This window comes from Epinephelus fuscoguttatus, linkage group LG19 (assembly GCF_011397635.1).
Source record: "Epinephelus fuscoguttatus linkage group LG19, E.fuscoguttatus.final_Chr_v1".
NCBI classification, from domain to species: domain Eukaryota; kingdom Metazoa; phylum Chordata; class Actinopteri; order Perciformes; family Serranidae; genus Epinephelus; species Epinephelus fuscoguttatus.
The window spans coordinates 40085688-40110093 of record NC_064770.1 but is presented as its reverse complement, the minus strand read 5'-3'; the positions used below and the strand labels follow the sequence as shown (position 1 = coordinate 40110093).

At 45.2% G+C, this 24406-nt stretch overlaps 1 protein-coding gene across 1 annotated transcript in view; it reads left to right on the top strand.

Annotated features, from left to right (window-relative positions):
* The first annotated feature begins 534 nt into the window (after positions 1-534).
* tanc2a (tetratricopeptide repeat, ankyrin repeat and coiled-coil containing 2a) overlaps positions 535-24406 on the top strand; it is a 31790-nt gene continuing 7918 nt past the window's right edge. The window contains exons 1-25 of the mRNA XM_049562503.1: positions 535-1497; positions 6204-6343; positions 6471-6636; positions 6733-7056; positions 9454-9579; positions 9675-9941; positions 11844-11983; positions 12614-12845; positions 12928-13100; positions 13519-13599; positions 13680-13880; positions 15407-15541; positions 16140-16336; positions 18564-18672; positions 18962-19111; positions 19189-19326; positions 19564-19581; positions 20232-20517; positions 21797-21930; positions 22009-22132; positions 22230-22405; positions 22531-22663; positions 23720-23811; positions 23900-24034; positions 24123-24223. Of these exons, the coding sequence (XP_049418460.1) occupies positions 1209-1497; positions 6204-6343; positions 6471-6636; positions 6733-7056; positions 9454-9579; positions 9675-9941; positions 11844-11983; positions 12614-12845; positions 12928-13100; positions 13519-13599; positions 13680-13880; positions 15407-15541; positions 16140-16336; positions 18564-18672; positions 18962-19111; positions 19189-19326; positions 19564-19581; positions 20232-20517; positions 21797-21930; positions 22009-22132; positions 22230-22405; positions 22531-22663; positions 23720-23811; positions 23900-24034; positions 24123-24223 (4067 nt within the window). The 5' untranslated portion in view covers positions 535-1208. The remainder of the gene's footprint in view (positions 1498-6203; positions 6344-6470; positions 6637-6732; positions 7057-9453; positions 9580-9674; positions 9942-11843; positions 11984-12613; positions 12846-12927; positions 13101-13518; positions 13600-13679; positions 13881-15406; positions 15542-16139; positions 16337-18563; positions 18673-18961; positions 19112-19188; positions 19327-19563; positions 19582-20231; positions 20518-21796; positions 21931-22008; positions 22133-22229; positions 22406-22530; positions 22664-23719; positions 23812-23899; positions 24035-24122; positions 24224-24406) is intronic.

Genomic DNA, 24406 nt, shown 5'->3' with positions numbered 1-24406 from the left:
TGCTCTCTGCTTGTGTCCAGCAGACTTCTCTCTTATCATCTGTTTTTGTAAACCTCAGGACGACTTTAAATCTCAGTCCAGCTCTTTGCGTCTTGGCCCCGACCCCGTCTCTGTCTGTTTCCTGTTGTCACTGAGAAGATCTTTTTCTGTTGATTAAAAACATCAGCGAAACGTTTAATCGTCATTTAACTCAGACTTTTTCTTTGCTTCTTCTCTTCTAACATTTTTCACATTTTCTGGACGACGGTGGATTATAACCCTCCGTCTTCACTGTGATTTGTGGCGAGACGCTCTTCTGTTCTCGGAGAAACAGTTTCACTTTAATTGCAGCATTTCTTTGGTCTGCCGACCTTCATCCAAGTCTTCCTCCAGGATCTCCTCTCTGGCTGTTTTTCTTCAGCCCAAACTTTCCTCGACATGTAACTGATTACTCCTCTCTGCGCTCAGCTCCTCCTCTGTGTGTGTGTGTGTGTGTGTGTGTGTGTTGGGTTGGAGGAGGGGAGGTTTTGATTTGCAGTGCAGTCAGACGAGGGAGGTCGTCTTTCAGAGCAGATATGGAGGCTGAAAGAAAAACTCTTCAGCTCTTGGAAACTTTACTTCTCAAGCCTCCGTCTGAAGAGAAGCTTCATCTGAGAGGAGATTTATTTTTTCCACCTCAGGCTTCAGCTGTTGTTGCTCTTTCTGCCTGGTTTTAGGGAGGCTCTGGCTGTGAGTGAAAGAGGGCTGCATTTTTGGGCAACAAAGGACAATAAGCAGAGGATTACATGGTCCTGATCTGCTGTGTGAAGACTTGTGGATTCTGGTTTCAGCTCTGAAAGTAACGGCAGAGTTTAACTGAACATATGAAGAGTCTGACCTCAGTGTTCGTACGTTTGACCATCCTTATTAACTGCGGCCGTTTGGCTTCAGAAGTTGGAGTTCCTCGAGTGTTTTTTCTTCTCTTATCTCTTTATTCGTACCTTCTTCATCTTCCTCTCCCTCTCTCCTTTGTGTCCTCTGGAGGAGGAGGAGCTCAGGACTGGTTAGTGATGTCATGTGCGTTAAACTTCCACCAATAAAGCTTGATGGAGACGACCAACAGCACGACAGAGATTCAACAAACTGCTGAGTTGAAGAATCTCGTCTGTTGTTCTCGGTAACGGCTCTTTGATTTGTCGTCTCTACATGGAACCGCTCTGAACCAATCACAGTGCCACCGCCAGCTAGCCATGGACTGCACGGCGGCGATTTTGAAAGCGTGCGCCCGCACCAGAGCAAAGTGGTGTCGGCATGAGCGGTCCTCCATCCGTCACCCGTGGAGACCAGCAAGTGGCTGCAGCTGCGGCGGACATGTCACGGCGGCAGGGGTCGTCAGTCACACCTCTTCCCTCGTGCGGCGGTTGTTGTTTTACACCTGCTGTTGTGCGTCGCATGAGGAGAGATCTGAGCTGTGTCGGGAATGGGTGGATCGTCCTGGTGGATCTCAGAGAGGAGGAAGAGGAAGGAGTGAGGAGGAAGGTGAGAGTGAAGGACTCTCTCTGTAGCAGGGTCCTTGTTTTTGAGGCCGACAGGTTTCTGTCAGGGTCGAGTCAACCCGTGGGGCTTCTTTGATATTTACTAATGAAAATGTTATTTTGTGTGAGCGGTTCATCTTCCTCCATGATTTTATTTATTTGTTTATTTTTACCTTTATTTAACCAGGAAGTCCCACTGTCGTCCACATATAACCAACACTTTCAACACTCACTGACACGCATGCAGCATGACTTGATTTTGCCTGCTCCTGGACCAACATTGCAGTCAACCAATCACAGCCCTCTGACATCATCAGTGTGCTACTCCTGTGCTTCTCTAGAGCTGAGCTAGTTTTACAAATTTATGTTCGTACAATTAAACAAAATCCTCAGTAACACTGAACAAAAACCCTGTAAGCTACTGCAGGGTTAGCGAGTTACCTTGCTAACTAGGTATGCTAAGCTAACAAGTAAACATTTAGGGCAATGGGCTAAATTGTTGTTCACTAACAGTAAGAGTAAGAATATTGTTATTTTACAGTTGCAAAGGACACATTTTCCCTCCGTCTGACAGCCTCGTCAAAACTATTTTTGCGAGTAAACTTGCCAATGGACAAGAATACTAGCAGGCTAGCTTGCTAACTAGGTATGCTATGTTAAGCTTGCCCATAGACTAGAGTGAGAATAATATCATTTTTCCATTGCAAATTTCTCCCTCCTTTTTTCCATCTTGAACTTGGATAGATTTGGTTGATCCAAAACCGTCATCATCATCATCATCATCATACTGATTCTGGATCTCTAGTTTATGTCAACATAGTAGTGATATTCAAGATCAACATGACAGTGATAGGGAAAATATGTCTTTTGCAGGTCTTTGCAGCTGTAAAATCACATTATCCTTCCTCTTAATGTTAGTGAACAACAATTTAGCCTATTGGCAAGTTTACCTGCTAGCATAGCTAACGTAGTTAGCAAGCTAACTCACTAACCCTGCAGTAGGTTATGAGGACTTTGTTTAATCATAATAACTAATTTTGAAAACTTACTCAGCTCCAAAGGAATTTTGAAAGAAGCACAGGAGCAGCACACTGATGATGCCACAGGGCTGTGATTGGTTGATTGCAATGTTGGTCCAGGAGCTGGTCCTACTGGGCAAAATCATGTTGTAGCATGCACATTCCAAAACACGCACTCCAGCGTGTAACTGACACTGATGTCTAGTGACACGCTTTCCCGTTCAGAGCACCTCTGATTAAACCGTCTGTTAGAGCTGAGCAAAAACTTTTTTTCTATGACTAAGCGACCAATGAAATCTTGCCGACTAATGACCTTTCTGGTCGGCTGTTAGGGGGGCGGCCCTACTAATGGCTAACGGTACCTGAATTCTCTTGTCAGTCACTTTGGTTGTTAAATGATGTTGTCTGGTCGCACCAGAAAGTGTCGCAGAGGAATTCATCCATGCTTGTTCCAGGGCTAGCTGGTAAACAACTGTAGCTGACGAGCTAACAGCTAACATGCTAACACCTGTCAGTTGCAGATTTTCTTCCTGTTTTCTCTGTACAGCGCTATCTCTATGGGACTTACCTGGTTACAAATGGGTTTAAAAATAAATAAAACAAAAATTAGGCTGTGTGTAGAGCAGTAAAAAGTACAGTAGTTCTCTCTGAGATAAAGTATGTTAAAATTGTACTCAGGTACGTGAGTAAATGTACGAATCATATGTGGTCTCTGCTGTTCATCAGTTGTTGACTCATAAATGTCAAAGATGAATTCAGCGATGTCAGAGAGTCTTTGGTGTCTCTTGGTTCTGATTTTTAGCTTTTCTGTCGTTCTCAGCTGGTTTTAAAGTCTCAGTCACATCTGCTGTTTTTGTGGTTGAAAACCACGACACATTTCTGCGTCAAAAACGAGGCAACAAACAACATGTGTTTATTATGGCTGTTCACATTCGAAGGCAGGGCGCTGTCACAGGAGAAGGAGGTTGAACCTGCAACCTTCTTACCTGAACAATCAGCATGTGAGGTGGAGAAGGAAGGGAGGAAGGAAGGGAGCAAGGGAGGGAGGGAGGAAGGGAGGGACTGAGAAGAGGAATCAGCAAAGTGGAAAAGTCTCTGTATCTGATCTTTCCATTTTATTTTTCTTCTTCTAAAAATGACTCACACACCCTGTCATTGACTGACCACACACACACACATGTATGTGCAACTGCACACAGACACACACAGACACACAGACACGCACACACACACACACACATACACACACAGTCTCCTCAGTGTGAGTGTGATGCTTCTCTAGTCCAGCAGTCAGCAGTTTATAGCTGTATAATTACAGACTGTCGGAGAAACAGACTGCTGTGGCTTACAGTGTGTGTGTGTGTGTGTGTGTGTGTGTGTCTACTCGTGGCATATTTAGGTCATGATAGTGAATATATTAACGTGGAGATCAATTACTGTTCCACACACAATCTTCCCAGTGGGCTTTGTGTTTGAGTTCATGCCTCGGTGTGTGTGTGTGTGTGTGTGTGTGTGTGTGTGTGTGTGTTTCAAGTTCTTTTGTTCTATTTTCATAACCTCCTCTGATTGGACAGATCTCATGTTGTGAGGAGTCGATGGTCAGACTGCAGATTCAGTTTCTGTCTCACAGCGCCCGTTCACTCTGAGTGTTTTCATATAAAGTCCTTTTAAAACGAACTGAACTCAGTCCTCTGAAAGTGAACCAAAAGTGAACCAGTTCACACTCTCGCCTTAATATAATAAATACATTGATATAGTTTTGACGTGTCACTGCCTTCAGATGAACTAAAACTGGAGGAGAATCTGAGTGTTCCTGTTTGACGTGTTCTACCTTCCACATCTGGAGACGTGCAGTATCTGCCGTGGACCAAACCGCTCCTCGTCCTGCGTCCCTGCAAGTGTTACAGGCCAATGTGGGTTTGTCTGTTTTATTTAAGCGTCCCAGGTCAGCATCATGTGATCCAGACGGCTGAATACAACGACACAGAGCAAAGTGAATCTGGAGCGCTTTGTGTTCACAGGTCACAGGTGAACTGTGCCACAGTCTGAGTTCTCTTCAAGTCTTCACTGAGTCCATTTAGAGGGCTGAAAAGGACCAAGTGTGAAAACACCCAAAGACCCTGATCACACAGGAAGTATTTTGCAGGTTGCAAAACATGAGGCGCGCCCCACTGCCTTTTTTTTTTTTTTAATTGAATGCCAATAGTGAAAAACACTTGTTGCACCTTTTTATTGTTGCCAGGCAACCACCCCATCACCTCCTCACCCTAACCTTTCCGTGTCATCAGTCTACAGTTTGTGTATCCTGCAGTAATCAGTGTGTAGCTGCTGCCATGTTGAGGCAGAGGGTGCTGTCTGTAGCTCTGGTTGAGGGTGAGAGGCTGTCAGCAGATAAACAGAGATCTGTGTGGGTACATGAGACCCTAAAAAAGAGGCTGGATCATGGGGAGTACCACCAGTTGGTCCAGGAGCTTCTCCTCCATCATGGACATTTACAGTACTGCACTTATCTGCTGTTTTCTATTCAGATGGTGCTAACTGTGCTTTGTAAAGTCGTATAGCTCTGGGTATCCAGCAACCACTACCACCAGTTTCTCCTCCATTGGTTACCAACTGTAGACTTGTTGTCATGACCATGACGAAAAAAGCAGAGATGACGTGTGGCGCTTTTTCAACTCTGAGTTAAAGTTTTTTCAACTTCTAAACTGAAAAGGATCTAAATTGATTGAAAAAGCACATTGATTATAGTAGATTACATTTCTGCCAATATATACCTGGCATAAAATGCAGAGTGTTAGCTAGCAAGCTAACATTAGCACTCGCAGAATTGTTCAGTCCTGTTTTCTTCAGTTTTGGTTTTTGTAAATTTGACCTTAAATTAAATTCCCAGTGACCGCCCACATTAGCTGCCATGCTAACAACACACCCAACACGCCATCATGCTGTACAAAGTGAAACAACAGGAAACAGTAAAACTTACAGCTCCCACTTGTGAAGTTGGGTCATGGACAGTCGGTACTGATCCATGTTTTATCTCCAGAAATGTAGTGAATCCTGCTTTGTACCGGCTCTCGTTGAAAAAAGCAGTCCGAAGTGAAATGGTGAGCACACACGCAACACTTTAGCAGCTGTAGTGGGGACATTTATGTCATAAACAAAATGAATCCACTGGGTCTTCAGATCCTTGGACATGGCAAGTAAAGTAAAAAAAGGTCCTCTGTGGTCGTTTGTGCAGCCAACGACAGAGCGATGGCGTGGTCTCCTCTTACTTTCAACGTCTTTGTTTTACTGGAACGAACACCTAGCTTGGGATGTTATTTCCCCGCATGACCTCATGAAAGGAAGAATGTCAGATTAGCCTGTGTGAATATGTTTTCTGAAAGGTGGAGGGAAAGGGGTTTGTAAATGGGCTGAGGACACACATTTTAGTTTGTCAGTCTTTTAAAGTCATAAATCTAACTCTTACCTGTTAGCTTAGCATAAAGACTGAGATGAGCTATCATTGCTCCGTCCAAATGTCACAGTCTTTTCAGACACTCAGTTTTTTGGCATAAAACAAGTTTCGAGTGCAAAGATCTGATTTGTGTTAGGTCTTAAAAACTGCTCTCTCTGTTCCCTGTGACTGTTTTGGTAGATTTGAAGTGTTTGAGACAAACCCATTTCCTCTTCTCCTCTCTCTGCCGCTCTGCAGGTGAGGATGAGGAGTTAGGACCCCCACCCTCAGTGGACGAGGCGGCTGACGCTCTGATGACCAGGCTGGGTTTCCTGCTGGGGGAGAAGATCGTCAGTGGAGAGCCGGGGTCGCCGTACCACGCCCAGGATGATGGACAGGTGATCAACTCACACAAACACACATCCAGGATGTTTTACTGATCCAGGTCTGGGAGGAGATCCCCCAGGACACCGTCCTGCGACTCATCCTGAGCCCAGATGCTCATCTCTCTTGTCTTTCCCACAGAGGATCTCTCCGTCCTCCAGCCTGGCGAGCAGCAGCACCTCCCCCTGCTCCACCCTGCAGCCTCCTGCTGGAGGAGAGGGTGGCAACAACAAGCACGCCTCCTCCAACCACGCCTCCGTCACCTCCCCCACCTCCACGCTGGAGAGCAGAGACAGTGGCATCATAGGTGACACACTGCAGCTGCAGCTCCTTCACACACACACACACACACACACACACACACACACACCATCATTCTGCTAACACTCTGCCTCTCTTTTAGCCACACTCACCAGCTACTCTGCCGAGTCCGCCGCAGAGCGGGACGACAGCGGCGGCAAGTGTCCCGGTGACGGTTACCATGGCAGCAGCCTGAATCTGTGGCAGCAGGGGGGCCGGCCGGTGGTGGCCTCCACGTCTTCTTCCTCTATGGTGGCAGCAGGAAGTGTGAAAGATGGCTTCCTGTACAGCACGGAGGACGTCATGGCCGCCTCCACTTACAGCCTCAACAAACTCCACCCAGACCGAGGCCCTGGCTCCGCCCGCTCGTCAGGCTCCACCCACTCCATTCCTCTCTACCTCATGCCCCGGCCGAACTCAGTGGCTGGTAAGTGTGTGTGTGTGTGTGACTCAGAGCTCTCACACACTTCCTGTTAGGAAGGAAATCCATCACTCTCTGTCACATAGTGAGGCTGATTCAATTCTGTGTCCACACTGGACAGTGGACACACAGTGGACACAGAATGAACACACAGTGGACATGTAACGAGAGTCAGGTCTGTTTAAGCTGCAAACGCACAGAAACATAAAATGGAGGCGATGATGAGCTCCGTGTCTGTAAACGACCAGTTCACATCTCATCCTCCCTTCCCTCCTTTCCTCCCTCTGTGTGTCATAAGAAGGAAGGAAGTGACATGTTTGGCATTTCTCTCACTCACACACACTCACATACACACACACACACACACACACACACACACACACACACAGGATACGAGGCGCAGCTGTGGCGTTCTCGGTGGTGTTAGAGGATTGTAACTGGTTCGGTTGGATCAAACTTCGGGTAGGTGTGTTTTTGTTCTGATTCTTCAGACTGAAGACGACTGAATATTTGCATCCTGTGTCTGTGCTGTTAGCTTCACGTTAGCTTTTATCAGCAGCCGTAGTTAAAGTCAGGACGCCGCTCTCCTCAGATGATACCCTACAGATCCTGCCTGTTCTTGACTTCACGAACGATGGATCAGAAAACATTTAAAATCTGAAAAATGTGACTTGAACGTTCTCCTGTTCGTGGTTGTATTTTCAGATGTTTATGTGTTAGGTGTTCATGCAGAGGTTCCTACAGGTTGTGGATTTATTTGTTGTGCTCGACACCTGAGCAGAGGCGGAGCCACAGGTTGTAAACAGTCAGGGTCAGACCAAACCCAGGGGTCCGGGAGGCGTGCTCTTTGTGGGAGATTTTCCTTTTCCCATTTGCAGCAGCCGTGTGTGTTATTCTTCAGGTCATGTAGGATCATAGAACACCTCAAATCTGTACGTCATTTGGGAAAAACATGAAAGTTGCCATATAATTTTGTATAATTATTGCCCAACTGTCTTCATTAGTCAGAAACCAAATAATAATAATAATAATGATGTGCGGAGTACGGGTGTGATGTGTTCGTGTTTTCTGACTTTCAGGAGGATCCTAGCAGCGCTGTTCTGAATAAGTTGTAATTTTTGCAGACTTTTGCCAGGAACTCCCATTAGAGGGGTGTTGCAGTAATCGAGCCTGGAGGAGACAAAGGCATGGACTAGTTTCTCTACATCACAGAGGGTGAGAGAGGGACGGAGTTTAGCGATGTTCTTAAGGTGAAAAAAGCAGGATTTACACAGATATTTAATGTGATTTACAAGTGTTAGGTTAGGGTCTATCTCATGCCAAGGTCGGTAACTGTAGATGAAAGGGGGATGTCCTGGCCGGAGAAGGTGATGGTGGTTAGAGAAGATGACTGGACCTGATGAGGGGTGCCAATAAGTATGGCTTCGGATTTGGAACAGTTGAGTTGGAGGAAGTTACGACTCATCCATGCTTTTATCTCCTCCAGGCAGTTGGTGAGTGTGGACAGAGGTGAAGATGAAGGTGGTAGAGCAGTTGAAGGGGTTGGGTCAGTCCTGAGATACAGCTGAGTGTCATCGGCGTATGAGTGGAAAGAAATCCCGCACTGTCAGATGACACAGCCAAGGGGGAGCATGTATATAATGAATAGAAGTGGGCCAAGGACAGATCCTTGAGGGACACCACATGTAACGGGGAGGGTTTGGGACCTTGCAGTTCCCAATCTGACGAACTGTGTCCTCCCAGAGAGGTAAGAAGTGAACCAGTCCAAAGCGGAGAAACCAGAACAAAACAACCCAGTGAAACACAAGCTTAACTGTTTGTTACTTCACATAGAAATACAGCACTCAGTGCTCTCATTTTAGTGTTGTCCATCGTTTTTCCAACCTACTTTAAACATGAAACTGTCTGCGTTCCCATGGAAACTGCATGTCTTGCAGTCGAGTGCTGGGTGTAACCTGTGTAACTACAGCAACAGAAAGTTTGCTTTCACTGGCCTCTGCAGCAGCTGCTCCTCTGATCCACTGATGAGCTCTGATCGATAAAACTGCCTGACTCAAACTCAACAATCTGCCACTGAGGAACCAAACACCCCTCAGAGTTATGCCTGTGCTGCGTTCATGGACCCAAAAAAACCTCCTAATTCAGTCTCAGCTGTATCGAGTTTACACACATACACGTGTCTGACCAATCACGAGCTCAGATCAGATTGTGAGCACACAAATTGGCTCACACAGCATCGAATAACAAATTAAAACCAAACTTATAAGAAAAACGAACACTTGAACATCAGCGTGACGAGTGCTACTGAAAGTGACCGAAACCATCTTTGGGAAAACATTTTTATCCTGCAGCGTGTCACCAGGGGGCTGGACAGTTCTCTAAATGTCTGTCGTCTCTCTGCAGCCACTAGCTCCGCCCACCTTGAAGACCTGGCCTATCTGGATGAGCAGCAGAGACACATCCCGTCGAGGACGTCCCTCAGGATGCCCAGACAGAATTCTGGGAGTCGTAGTCAGCAGGACCACAGAGGTAAACACATATACATGAATGTAGGCAACTTTTTAAACACACAAACAGAATCACAAGGCTCTCCTCTTCTTCCTCCTCTTCCTCTCCTCCCGCAGTTCGTTTCACTCCCTCTCTCAACCTGAAGCCGCTCCACTTTGAGGTTTCCGGTCTCTCGTCTGATTGGCTGTTCACTGGCAGGGAGTGGCTTTTCCAGGAAGTGGACGCCTGTCTTCGCAGCGGCGACCCAGCGACCAGTCGGGGCGTGGTGATCGTCGGCAACATGGGCTTCGGCAAAACGGCCATCATCGCCCGTCTGGTGGCTCTCAGTTGTCATGGAAACCGCTTGTGGCCCACCGTTGAAAGCAGCCAGACGATGCCCAAACGTAAGTAAAGAGAGACTTTAGATATTCTGTCAAACAGATCTTGTTCAAAGATCTAAACATGCAGCACAACTCCGACTGTTTATCAGAAGGTTTCAGGTTTTATGTCCCGTCAGCTGATCTGATCTTGTCACGTTAGCCAGGTGAAAGGGATTATACTCCAGGAAAAAACTCTCAGTTCAGCTCAGTGCAGAGAAGAAAATTGGAAGTGAGGAAAGTAAACAAACAATTTAAGTCAAGAGCGTGAGATGGATCCAAATTTGTTATATTAGGTAAAATTTTTCTTTAGTCACTGAATTCCTATGGCAGAAACGGTTCATAATTGTGTTGCTGTTCACTAGTACACGGTAAATATACGGTTCTTTAAACTTTGGGTTGTTTTGTTAACATGCTAACTGGCTAAGTAGCGTCTTGAATCAGTCCTGTCGGTCTTCCTGTTTCCCTTTTTGAATGCAACCACCACCGTCTGCTGCTATGGAGAGTTATTTCCTCTCATAAATGAGACTTTCAGGAAGTTTTCTTCATGAATTCGAGGTAACACAGCGTGACTTATTAACAAATGGTAATGTAGTCATGTCTTTCAACTATCCTACCAAAGCAGCATGACTTTTCATGGTTCATTCAGCTCATGCACAAAAATTTAGCTCCAGAAACCAGAAGACATTCCAGTAAGGCAGTAAAACAAGGTTTTTGTCCCAGTGTGGTTTCAGAAATGTTTTATCGTTAGATTTCAGTATCACACAGTTTACCAAGCTCTTGGTCAGTGACTGAAGGCGACACGCAGCAGTAAACTCTTGGCAGGAACTCGTATCACATGTTTGTTAAAAGACCCCCAGTGAGTTCTTGAGTCATGAAGACGACTGTATTTGTTCTCTAAGACAGAGCTGAGTCATCACACAGAGTCCAATAAAACTAGACAGACTCAGGATCAGCAACCAGACAGAGAGCTGAAACAGCTGCCAAAAAATACTACATCAGACAGTGGAGAAAATATGATTGAGATTCAGCTGAGAATGAAGAAGGCAGCAGACAGAGAGAGATGGTTTGTGTTTTTATGGCTCCATGTTGGGGATAGCCGTGACCAGAGGCAGCATGTTTTCAGGTTGTTCGTCCGTCAGTCCCATCCTTGTGAACATGGCATCTGAAGAACGCCTCAAGAGAATGTCTTCAATTTTAACACAAATGTCCACTTGGACTGAAGAATAAACTGATGAGAATTTTGTGGTCAAAGGTCACTGTCTCATTTTTGAATGTGATATCTCAAGAACAATGTGAGGGCATTTCTTCAAATTTGGCACAAAGGTTTGACTCGGACTCGAGGTTGAAGTGAGTAGATTTTGGTGGTTAAGGGTCAAAGATCGAGGTTGCTGTGACTTTGCATTCATCTAATTCTCGTGAAAGTGATACCTCAAGAGCATCTTAAGAAAATTCCTTTAAATTTGGCACAAACGTCCACTTGGACTCAACAATGAACTGATTGGATTTCGGTGGTCAAAGGTCAGTGACTTCAAAAAAGTGTTTGGGTCATAACTCCAGCATTCACACAATAATTCTGACCAAACTTGACACAGATGTCTAACAGGATAAAATAATGAAGGTGAAAAGGTCAAAGGTCAGCTTGACTGTGACATCATCATGTTTTAACGTCATATCTCAGGAACAGAAGGGGAGACATTTGGTCAGATACTGAATTGGTGACTCTAATCTTGAAACTGTGCTGATTGTATGGGCGGAGTCATACAACCACAGGGTGGACTGGTGGGCGGAGTCATACAACAACTGGGTGGACTGGTGGGCGGAGTCATACAACCACTGGGTGGACCGGTGGGCGGAGTCATACAGCCATGGGACAGTATTTTTAGATTTAAAACATATCTGATAACCATGTAGCGGCCTTCACCGCAGATGCAGAGGCTGTTTCTTTCTCCCACGACTCCCTGGGAAGAGGAGGAGGAGGAGGAGATGAAGGAGGAGGAGGAAGCTGTCCAGGGACTCCAGAGATGAGGAGGAGGCAGGAGGCAGCGCTGAGGAGGCTCTCAGGACAGGTAGGATCTGTTTAGATCCATTGTATCACATGACAGATTACAGAATACTGAAAAAGGGAATTTAGAACCTTGGGAACAAAAAAATGTAGGAACATAGGACCCTGGGAAGGATCTTGGAAAAATTAGACCATGGAAACTTAGAGCTCTTGGAACATAGGGTCTTGGTAACATAGGATCCTGGAAACTTAGGCCCCTGGGAACATAGGGCCTTGAGAACTTAGGACACTGAGAGCATAGGACCCTTGGAACATAGGAATTCAGGAACTTAGAGCTGTGGTAACATACTACCCTGAGAATTTAGGACTGTTAGAAGATGGGATCCTTGGCTGACAGTATCTTGGGAACATGGGATCTTGGGAACGAATGAGTTTTTGAACATAGGACCAGGGAAACATTGGACACTTTTAGCATAGGATCTTGGGAACCTAGAACCCTGAGAAATTAAGACCTTGACATCATAGGACCTTGGGAACATAGATACACTCCTGGTACACAGAATGCTTTAATACTGATTTGTGATGCTTATTCAGATACATTTCATCACAGATTTTTCTCTCTAAAAGTCTGCTGAAGAACTCCACACCAACAAACTCAGATCGATCCAAACCTACTTCCTGTCCGTCTCTGCAGGTCGTCTCGTATCACTTCTGTCAGGCTGATAACTGTCACACCTGTCTGGTTCCCGAGTTCGTCCACAACATGGCGGCGATGCTGAGTGACGCCCCTCAGCTGTCGGTCTATAGAGAGCTCCTGCACCGGTCGCCACAGCTGCAGAGCACGCTCAGTCTGCGCTCCTGCATCCAGGATCCAAGCTCCGCCCTCCAGAAAGGAATTCTAGAACCACTGGATGCTCTCTACAGAGGTAAACCCAGCTTGCATCCTGCCAGCTTCTGTCCAGTAACACCAGGAACTGAACTCAATCTGTTCCATGTTGTTTGTTCCAGAGAGGAAGTTACATGTGGAGGGGGCGGGGTTTATTGTGCTAATCGATGGGCTGAATGAGGCAGAGTTCCACCGGCCAGACTACGGTGACACACTGACTTCCTTCCTGACCCGAAATATCCAGAAATTTCCTTCCTGGTTGAAAGTCATCACCACTGTGAGGACCGGACAGCAGGTACACACCTTTACAGGATTTATACTTCTGCATCGAATTGACGCCGTAGCCTGGCGTGCACCTCCCCAGAAATGTAACTGCATGTCACAGCAGCGCAGACCAATCAGCTAAACTTTACAGCACTTCACAGAAACCTCCACCGCCCACTAGTGTTTTGGAGGTGTAACTGCAGAGTGACACAGGGTCCACCACATATGTATAAATCCGGCTTAAGCCTGTAAATTCTGATGTCATCAGGGGGATCTAAGGACAAAATAAGTCTGATCTTGATTCGTTCCTTATTGTCCTGAAAAACTCTACCGCCCTGCATCAGGTAAATGTTTAAGACAGCTGTAACAGGGTTGTTATTTTAACTTGAGTCGAGCTGGAAACGTAAAACAAACTCATGAAGTCAAACGAACTCTGTCTTTTTCATCAGGACGTCACGCGCTCTCTGCCGTTTCACTGCATCTCTCTGGACAGGATGGAGGAGAACAGCGCCATAGACCAGGACCTGCAGGTAACATGCACACAGTCTGTGCGTCCATCTGTCTGTCTCCCTGTCTGTATGTATATTTATGTCTGTCTTGTTTTTCTCAGGGTTACCTGATGCAGCGTATCCACAGCAGCGCAGAGATCCAGAGCAACGTGTCGCTGAGCAACGGTCGCCTCGACAACACGGCGCTGGCCAAGCTGATCAGCCACCTGAAGAGCCTGAGCCGGGGCTCGTACCTGTACCTGAAACTGACCCTGGATCTGATCGAGGGAGGATATCTGGTCCTGAAGAGCTCCAGCTTCAAGGTGAGGAGGAGGCAGGGAAGGAAGGAAGGAAGGAAGGAAGGAAGGAGGTCAGATAATTGAATCGCCTCCTCTGTGATTGTTTTAGTTACTTTGTTTCCCAGTAAAGTAGAAATATTTAAAGTGACTCACATGTTTTACGTCCGTCACATTCGCAGCTAGAAGAAATTTTCCTCGAGGGTTTTCTACCAGAAAGAGATCTCTTGGTTAAGCTTTGGAAAAGAGTAGATCTCTGTCTGAAAAGGGGTTTGTTGGAGAAAGCCTAAAAGAAAAACTTCTCCTACGAGAGTTATTTCAGCATCCAGTTGGTTCAGTCGTAGAGAATGTACAGCTCGGTCTTACAAATCTGATTCAGGGGATCATGATGTTGGGCTGAGGTATACATTTCTGATGCACTGAGACATTATTCAACTTTCCTGCATAAAAATTATGAAATTATCAGTACAGTAATTTCAATGACGTGTGTGAGGGGCTCATGATGCTCAAAAACTCATGAAACTTTGCACGCATATCCAAACTGATGAACATTTTGATATTTTATGGGTCTCATCCTCATTTGTAAAAACAAAATGCCCCCCCCCCCCCAACATTTCCATGAAGTGGAACTGCTTTCAGATAGATGGTGGAAAATTGGGCCGTACCCTAAACCCAGCAGGGCAGTCAGCCATGTTTATCTTGTGCCATTTTTGAGCATTTTTGGTCATTTCAGGAGCTGTACTTTGACCAACTCCTCCTACAGATTTGATTCGATTGAGTTCACCTAAAGACCTGCATCATCAAAAGTTGAGTTTGTAACTCAACCATACAAGATCCAATGCCCCAAACTTTATATGTTTGATGAATGTTGGCCCTGAACACATCTACATGTCAACATTTAGTAAGAGTTATAGTGCCACCTACTGGCAACAGGAAATGTCATGTTTTCTACTTCTAAAACAGCAAAGAGTACCAGCTCCATTTTCTCCAGAGCCTCAGTAACATGTCAGACAGATCCAAGTCAAGTCAAATTTATTTATAAAGCACATTCAAAAACAACCCAAGTTGACCAAAGTGCTGTTCAGTTAAAAATGAATAAAAGAGATACAAGTGTTGTAAAATAATAAACAGAACAAAAACAGCAACCAACATAGATCAAGACACAAATAAACACATAGGCAACATCAGGAGGACTCTAAAGCTTTTTTTTTAAAGAAAAGAATGGGACCTAGGACTGAACCTTGCGGGACCCTAGGTCCATTCCTAGATCCCATTCTTTTCTCCATCTACATGCTTCACCGTCCAATCATTCAAAAATATGACATCTCTTTTCACTGCTATGCTGATGACACCCAACTCTATCTTCCCCTCAATCCAAACGACCAAACTCACCAACATCCACAACTGCATCAATGAAATAAAGTCCTGGATGGCAGAAAACCTTCAAATAAATTAAGCTAAATCAGTCCACACAAAGACTCAGCAAGACCTAATTTTGATATGTCCCTCTAATGTTTGTGTGTGTGTGTGTGTGTGTGTGTGTGTGTGTGTAGGTGGTCCCTGTGAGTCTAGCTGAAGTCTACCTGCTGCAGCTCAACATGCGGTTTCCCACCCAGTCATCTTTCCAGAGAGTTCTGCCACTTCTCAACGTGACTGTGGCGTCACTGCACCCACTGACCGACCAGCAGGTACAGAACACGCCATCTGTGTGTGTGTGTGTGTGTGTGTGTGAGACTCCAGCGCCATCATCAGGTCAAAATGTTTATTTGTCCAAGTCGTCTGTGACCAGAAACCTGCAGTCGGAGATTTACTCCATGTTTAGTTCCAACAGTGATGGAAGAAGTACTCAGTTACTCTGTTGAAGTAAAAGTATTAACACCACTCTGTGTAAATACTCTGTTCACCCTCTGAGACCCACACAGAGACATTGTTGTCTTTTTAGGAGGAGACAGCAGGTCAGCAGTAGACGTCACACAGAAGCTGAGAACCTGAAGATTAATCTAAGAAGCAGCTGTGTGTGTGTGTGTGTGTGTGTGTGTGTGTGTGAGGTTTTTCTGGTCATAAATCTGCAGTAAAGCTTTTGTTTTGCTGAGACACCTGTTCAAACGGGAGAGTTTAGAGTTTATAGGGGCTGAGAACATTATGAAGGACGTGTATGACGAACACATGAGCTCACAGAGCTGCAGCCTCTCAGTCGTGTCGAAGTCGTCTCGTCAGTTCATCTTTGATTCATTGAACCTGGATTGTGATTCCAGCTGATCTGTGACTGCTCCTCTCCCCCTCCAGCTGTTTGAGGTGGTAAACGCCGGCGCTCTGAGCGGAGGGACGCTGCACTGGGGAGAGTTTGTGCACCGGGTGGAGCAGCTCTCGCCTTTCCTGCTGCGACGGAGCGACGGCAGCAGGATGCTGAACCACGCCTCTTTCAGGGAGTGGCTGATGTGGAGAGAGGAGGGTCAGGACGACAGGTTCCTCTGCGACCCCAGGTACGCTGACCGACAGCACACGTGTTCCCTTAATTTGTTCTACAAGCATCACGTTAGAAAAGCTGTATGGAAATCTTTAAATTTGATTAATTGTGCAAAAAAGTTTTCTGGAATAAGAGTTGATGGGATAAACGGGATGTGGGAACGTCCACCTCAGATCACCGATCAGCTGTTTCTGCTGACGGCGTCTCCAAAGACCACTGCTTCAATTTGTATTCGTCTCTGGACTCCACGACACGTGGTCAACACTTCCTGATGTGAAAGAGCAATTAAAAGTTGCACAACTAGAACAACTTCCTGAAGACCTCTGGTCATTTTTCTCCTGTAGATGTTCAGACGACTTGTTTTGTGTCTGCTTCTCCTGGTGTTTCTTCTTCTTCTGCTCTGTATACTGGCAGGTTACAGTGTGTGTGAACAGCTCCGGGGCCCAACAAGACTTTTCCCATTGATTTACGTTGTTAAAGACTTTATGAGTATCACAGCCTCCACAGAACGTTCCATTTCACCATCAGTATTTGATCCATTGTGTCCGATATCATTTTGAAACTCTCGGAGAGACGTATGGTTAAATAATTTTATCCCCATTCAAGTTAGCAGAGGGCTAAACAGGAAGTTAGCCACTCAGCCGGCAGAAGTCTCTCATGCTCCTGCTCTGTGAGCTCAGTGATGCAGACGCAGAGCAGATTGGGTGATTTAATCTGAGGAAGTCAAAATTTTTTTTGCTTCATGCGCCACTGAGCAACTTTCACAGAAACAGTAAATAGACAGGCGAAGGTAATGTGGTTGCACTGGGGCCCATGGGGGGTGGGAGGGCACTTGTGAATGAATCAGAACGCCACCTTTGGAACTACACCTGTGTTCATAAAAGAAAAGGGTTTATTTTTCTACTAACACAATCAGTTTGTTCTCTCCAGCTCAGACCCTCATCGATGATAATTCCCAGGAATCTTGTTGTTGATACCTGGGGCATCTCGATGGACTCAGTTGTAATGCAAGATAAATCCATATTATAGGATTTTCTGCCGCTAAAAATAATAAAATTAGATTTTTTAATGTTTAGAGATAATTTATTTCAAACCATGCAGCATAGGCACCTAAACCAACATTTGCATTTTCAGTGAATGAACTGAAGTTTGAGTGTGAGAGAACAAGGGTTGTGTCGTCTGCAAACATGATAGAAGAGAAGAGATTTGAAACATTTGCTAAATCATTTATATAAATAAGAAATAATAGTGGTCCAACAATGGATCCCTGCGGAACCCCACAGTGTAGTTTTGCTCTGTTAGAATAGCATCCCTTAACACAAACAAACTGAGCTCTGTTAGAAACATAATTTGTCAACCATTTATGAGTAACATCCTGAAAACCATATTTATATAACTTAACCAATAAGACATTGTGATTTATAGTATCAAATGCTTTAGAGAAGTCTTTAACTACTTGCTAGTGTGGACTGGAGCCCGTGGTAACAACCTTCTGCCACCAGGGCCCCGACCTCAACGCTGTAACCAGGTCTCCTTGCGTAAAGTGTAGCCTATACCGCCACCTTGTGATCAAAGTACACTTTGTCTATCCAAGTTTATTTGCTCCAAATCAGTTGATGTAAACACGCTGAGCTTGCATTTCTTTTTTGACAGTTCAACAGTTTGTGTAAAGCTCCAGTGTGACGGGTCCTAGGGGAAATATCAGCAGACGTGGAATATGATACGTGTTTTCTTCAGTGGATAATCACCTAAAAAAAAAAAAAAAAAGAATTGTGTTCTCGTTCCCTCAGAATGAGACGTTTATATCTACACAGGGAGCAGGTCCTCGTCTACAGAGATCACCATACTGCACCGCCATGTTTCTACAGTAGCCCAGAATGGACAAACCAAACACTGGCTCTAGATAAAGACTCTAGACTTTGAAAAACAGACACTGAAGCAGCTTTGTTCAGTGTTTTTACTGGTTTAAAGTTGGGTCACGGACAGTTGGTACCAATCCTGCTTTATCTTCAGAAATGTAGTGAATCCTGTTTTGTATCGGCTCGTTGAGAAAGATGTCTGAAGTAAAATGGTGAGCACACACATACGACACTTGAGCAGCTGCTGTGAGTACATATGCATCCAAAAAAAGAATATGCTCTGGTTCTCCAGATCCTCAGACGGAGGGAGAACAACTGACAACAGAGCAAAAGCTGTGTCAACATTCTGTCTGTCTGTGTCTCTGTCCGTCTGTCCGTCTTCAGGAGCGGTCACACTCTGCTGGCGTTCTGGCTCTGCAGACAGGACGGAAAGTTGAACCGACAGCAAACACTGGAGCTGGGACATCACATCCTGAAGGCTCACATCTACAAGGTCAGCGCACGCGCACACACACACACACACACACACACACACACACACACACACCTTGACTCGGTGGGTAGGGATGTGTATCTGCATACAGCGGGGCCACCTGTTTGAAGGACTCATCGAGTCGACAGCTTTTAAAAACAGCTGTTTACTGCTGAGCTGTGTAACTCTTGGTACATGCGACTCATCATCGTGGATTTTCAGGCCGTTAAGATTTCGCTCGGTGTCGTGAGACGTGATGATAACGTGGATCGAGAAGAGGAAGACGCTGAATAGTCCCTGAATGATAAAGACATTAAAATCCAGTATTTCAGGACGTCTGAATCAACGCTGCTGTCGCGTCTCCTCGTCAGTCCTGCAGGGGCTGTGGTTGTCCTACAGCACAGAGAGTCTGAGCCCTGCTCTGTCGTCGCTGAGGAACCTGTACACCCCCAACATCAAGGTAACACACGTCACACACACTCATCCACACACACCTGCTCACACAGCTGGACTGTAACCGTCTCCCCACCTGTCCAGGTGAGCAGGCTGCTGATTATGGGCGGGGCTGATGTGGATGTGCGGAGTGACGTCCTGAACAACGCCCCCCTGCTGTGCGTCCACGCTCACCTGGGACACAGAGACGCTGTAGCGCTGCTGCTCGACCTCGGAGCTCAGGTTAAAAAAAAAAACAAAACATGTTTGTAATGTTTGAGATGATTTGATTTTTTTCAGATAATTTAAAGGAAATTATCTAAATGATCACAGAGGAAGCAGGGGACCTGTTGAGCAAGAATATTTTGGGGTTTGCAACTTGATTAAAGTTTTAAATAGAATTTTTAAAATCCGTCAGCGTAGAAATGATGTTGAGATGTTTTGGAATTTTAACCTCTAATTAATCAAACTGCTATGTTGAGTCAGCACAGAGCAAAGGTAGCCGCCGACCCAGAGTCAGAAATTAACTTAACAACTCACCGGCCAAAGGGACTGGTAGATTAAATAATCCACCGACCGTGTATATTTGGCGCTCGGTGGGTGTTCATTCAGACCCTGTGTCTGCTGCTAGTTTATATTGATGATGTATATTTTTACTGGTCAACTTATACGCACATGCAGGAACAACGCTTTAATATTTAATTTTCTAAATGAATCTCACAAACTAGGAATCAGCCTCAGATTTTGTTGTGCACAGAATATTTTGGGGTTTGCAAGGTCTCTGGTGGTTGCAGTGATTCACAGCAGTTTAATAACCTGTTTTATTGACAGTTTTATTTTGTCATTGACTCCTCAAAATTACAAGACTTGTAACTGCTGCAGTTTTTTGATAAATCTAAAATGTCTCACATCACATCATAATAAATAATAAGCACTGTGGGGCTACAGAGATGCTACAAGTCCTGTTCCAGATGTGAGGGTTCATGTTTGTTTGGCACAGACTCAGCAGAAATCACGTCATCATTATTTTTATTGTTTATAGAGAAAATGACAGATATTAAATCATGGTTTTAATATCTGTCAGAATAATTACAACTCAGATTTTTTTCGAGGTGTCTCTGAGTGTCTGTCTCTCCGTCTGCTCTCAGGTGGGACACGTGGACAGCTCAGGTCGCTGTGTGTTGGTGCACGCCGCTCAGCACGGTCACCTCGACGTGCTGAGCTTCCTGCTGAAGCGTGCGGACTGGAGCTGCACTTCCTGCTGCGGCCAGAGGGAGGCGAGCAGGCGTCAGGCGCTGCAGCAGGCGCTGACCGCAGCCGCCAGCATGGGCCAATCAGAGCTGTTGTCGTACCTCCTGGATCTCCCAGAGGAAGACGAGGAAGAGGAGGAGAGACCTGAGATCAACACAGCCGACAGTCTGTGGGGGGAGACAGGTACCATGACGACTGTACTTCCTGTTACTGCTGATGAGTTGCAACTGCAGGGTTTTATTTTATTTGATTAATTTAAAATTTTATTTAGAACCAAGTTGGAGCAAATCTTCCAGCACATCATTACAATTTATTTTTCAAATAAAGTAATAAAGCGATCAAATAACCAAATAAAACATTTGACTGTTCATGTATGATATTATTAGATAATAGTGGTACAATAAATAAAAATAAAAATAAGATTTTTCAACCCTTGGAAAAACTGTTAGTGGTAAAAAAAAAAAAAAAAAAAAAAATCAGGCAGGAAGAAATAAACAAATTAATTCAACTGAATAAATTAAAATAAGTAATAAAAAAAAGGAAAGAAGATACTTTTTATTGTCAGCATGTTTGAGTAAAAAATAAATAAATAAAATTAATTCATTTAATGAATTGAAATTTAAAATAATTAAAAATAATAATCATTCAACCAGTCGATCAATCAAAGGATCAATTAACCAATAAATAAAATATTGTTTAAAAAATTACAAAATACAAAAAGTAGCATATACAAAACATTAATATGTGTGTATGTGTGCATGAAAACTTAAAACTTCTTCACTTACACACACACACACACACACACACACACAAAATTACGCAAAGTAGAATTACAAAAAAAAGCAAGAAAGAAAATACTGAAAGGGTCACATAAAAATACAAATATATAAATAAATAGTTAAAAATAAAAACAAAGCAGTAATAACAGGCACCACCTTGTGAATCCGAATATTTCAGTGGCAAACTGAACCAGAACTTAAGTTACGTCACATGTTGCTGTTAAAGGTTCTGCAGGTCAGAAGGTGACTTTGACTTTAAGGTGCATTCAACGACCTCCAAGACAGTAGTAAATAAGAGTGATTGTCAGTCAGTGGCTGCGGTGCTACGTCACTGACCTCTAGTGGAGGAAACTGAGCACTACAGTCCGACACAGCTGCCTCAGTTTACCAGGATCAGAACAACTCTGTCCCGTCCTTGTGACCACGATATCTCAAAAACACCTCAAGGGTATTTCTTCAAATTTGGCACAAACGTCCACCTGGACTCAATGATGACATCAATAGATTTTGGTGGTCAAAGGTCAAAGGTCAGTGGAGACGTACAGCCACAGGGCGGTGATTCTAGTTGGTGATGTCATAAGATCTGTTAAACAGTGTGAATTGGTCGTAACATGTTGTTACATGTTGACAGTGTTTCTGTGTGTGTGTGTGTGTGTGTGTGTGTGTGTGTGTGTGTGTGTCAGCTCTGACAGCAGCAGCAGGAAGTGGCCGCCTGTCTGTCTGCAGACTGTTGTTGGATCAGGGAGCGGCTGTAGAACAAGGCAACAGGCGCGGCGTCACTCCGCTCGTCAGCGCTGTGAGACGAGGACACTGGCAGGTACAGAACACACACACGCACACACACACACACACACACACTCGGTGGTGCTGAGCGTCTGTCTCCGTCTCTCGTCAGGTGGTGGAGCTCTTACTGAGTCACGGGGTGGAGGTCAACACGATGGACCAGCAGGGTCGAACTGCTCTGATGACGGCAGCCTCAGAGGGACATGTGACCAGCGCTCAGCTGCTGCTGGATCACGGTAACCACCTGTGATGTCACATCATCAGTGAGTGGAGGAAGACCTCTGACCCCACGTTACGCTCCGCCCTGAGATGAATCTCTCTTTGTTTTCCCAGGAGCGTCTCTTGAGCAGACGGACAGGGAGGGGTTAACGGCGCTGAGCTGGGCGTGTCTCAAAGGCCAGCTCCCATTGGTCAAAGAGCTGGTGGAGAGAGGAGCAGCCACGACTCACGCTGACCGCAGCGGACGCACACCTCTGGATCTGGCTGCGTTCCGCGGTGACCCTGAAGTGGTGCGTAGAACAGTCCGTCCCCGTCACAACGCAAGTGAAGGAGCTGGTGACGAGGCTCCTTCTGTTCAGGAGAGAAATCTGAAGTCAGTAAGAGATGTTAAATGTGGGCGTGTCTTCTCCTACAGGTGCAGCACCTGGTGGATCACGGTGCGTCGGTGGAGCACGTGGACTGCAGCGGGATGCGTCCTCTGGACCGGGCGGTCGGCTGCAGAAACACCTCAGCAGTCATCGCTCTGCTCAAAAAGGGAGCCAAGATTGGTACAAACACACGACTAGCATGTGTTCAAGCAGAGACACAGACAGGAAGTGATGCAAGAGAGGACACGTAGGATAGTACAACAGACGTGTAAATATACATTTTAGATTGCTGTTGAAAAAATAACGTTAGACTTGTGTTTGCCACTGGTTGTTTAAAGTGGAAGAAGAACATTTTTCCGCAAGCTAACGCTGTTTCCTCATCAGCTCCTTAATCAGGGACCATTAAGAATATAGTTTCACCACAGGTCGTTTTAGGAGAACCACCACAAGCAAACATGTTCTTTGTTTAGATTATCAAACAGACAATCGATCATAGAAACTTGTTTATGGCTGTAACGTTAGCTAGCTGAAAAGTTTTCTGACAGCTGAGTTGTAGCCATGAGAACTTCGCACAACCCACTGCAAAAATCCAAAATATCCACTTTAGTTATTGTTATTATTATTATCAGTGATCTAACCTACGTCACTGCTTTTGCTAATAACTGAGCGGCTGTGATACAAACCTGTTAGACGGCTGAGGGTAACGGATGCAACATGAAGCCGATGTCGTCAGGCAAGCACCGCCATTTATTGTTTAGTGTACCGACAGAAGTGAAATTACATGAACACACACAGAGATGCTTCACAGAGGAGAAGCCAGCCAGGCGGACGCAAAGGGAAGGGCGGTGAGTGGTGCCAACCATAGAACAAAGAAAACAAAGCACACTTCCTGTTCTCCTAAAATAACATCCCTCCTGATGTACAGCTGGACAAAAACCAAAACCTGCCAGGCTACACTGATGTTATCTTTCACACTAGCAGCCACACAAAACTCCAGTGTGTCGAAACTTTCAGAGACATATGTGGTAGATATGATCCTGAAGCCACCCAGCCCGTCGAGTGCCTCATACTGGTTACTGTGACACACAGATGGATCCGCTGTGATTTATTAAAATACTGATAACTGACAAACAGAAATCTGAGACTGAACACAGTAATCTTCTTTACAGAGGGAATCAAACGTTTGTCAGATATTTGCTGATATCACTGTGTGTGTGTGTGTGTGTGTGTGTGTAGGACCAGCGACGTGGGCCATGGCGACCTCTAAACCCGACATCCTAATGGTTCTGCTCAGTAAACTGATCCAAGAGGGAGACAGACTGTACAAGGTAACACACATGCACTCAAGAACACACACACACACACACACACAGCATGATTACCGATGAGGTCTGGTTTCTATGTGTGCATTTGCAGCAAGGTAAAGTGAGGGAAGGAGCTCACTCCTACCAGTCGGCTCTCCAGAAGTTTCCGGGCGATGAGCTGAAGACGTTCAGACAGCTGAGAGTGTGTGTGCTGCTCAACCTCTCCCGCTGCCACCGCAAGATGAACGTCAGTCCCTTTTATTTTGAAGAGAATCTCGTCTCTTCCTTCTTCGGTGTCAACACACCATCACAAACTCTTTTTATTTTCCCTGCAGGATTTTGGCCTCGCTGAGGAGTTTGCAACCAAGGCGCTGGAGCTGAAAGCAAAATCCTACGAAGCCTTTTACGCCCGAGCCCGCGCCAAACGTGGACGCAGGTAACGATGGTGACATGAGGACGTGTGAGACGATACCAAAGATGCCAAACCTGTTCCCAACTCCCCCATGCTCAGCACTGACTTCAACACCACAGTAAAAAATGAAAACAAAACAATAAATCCCACAAACAAACTCTTCTTTATTAAAAACATTTTTTATTATTATTAATCCTTGATAATCTG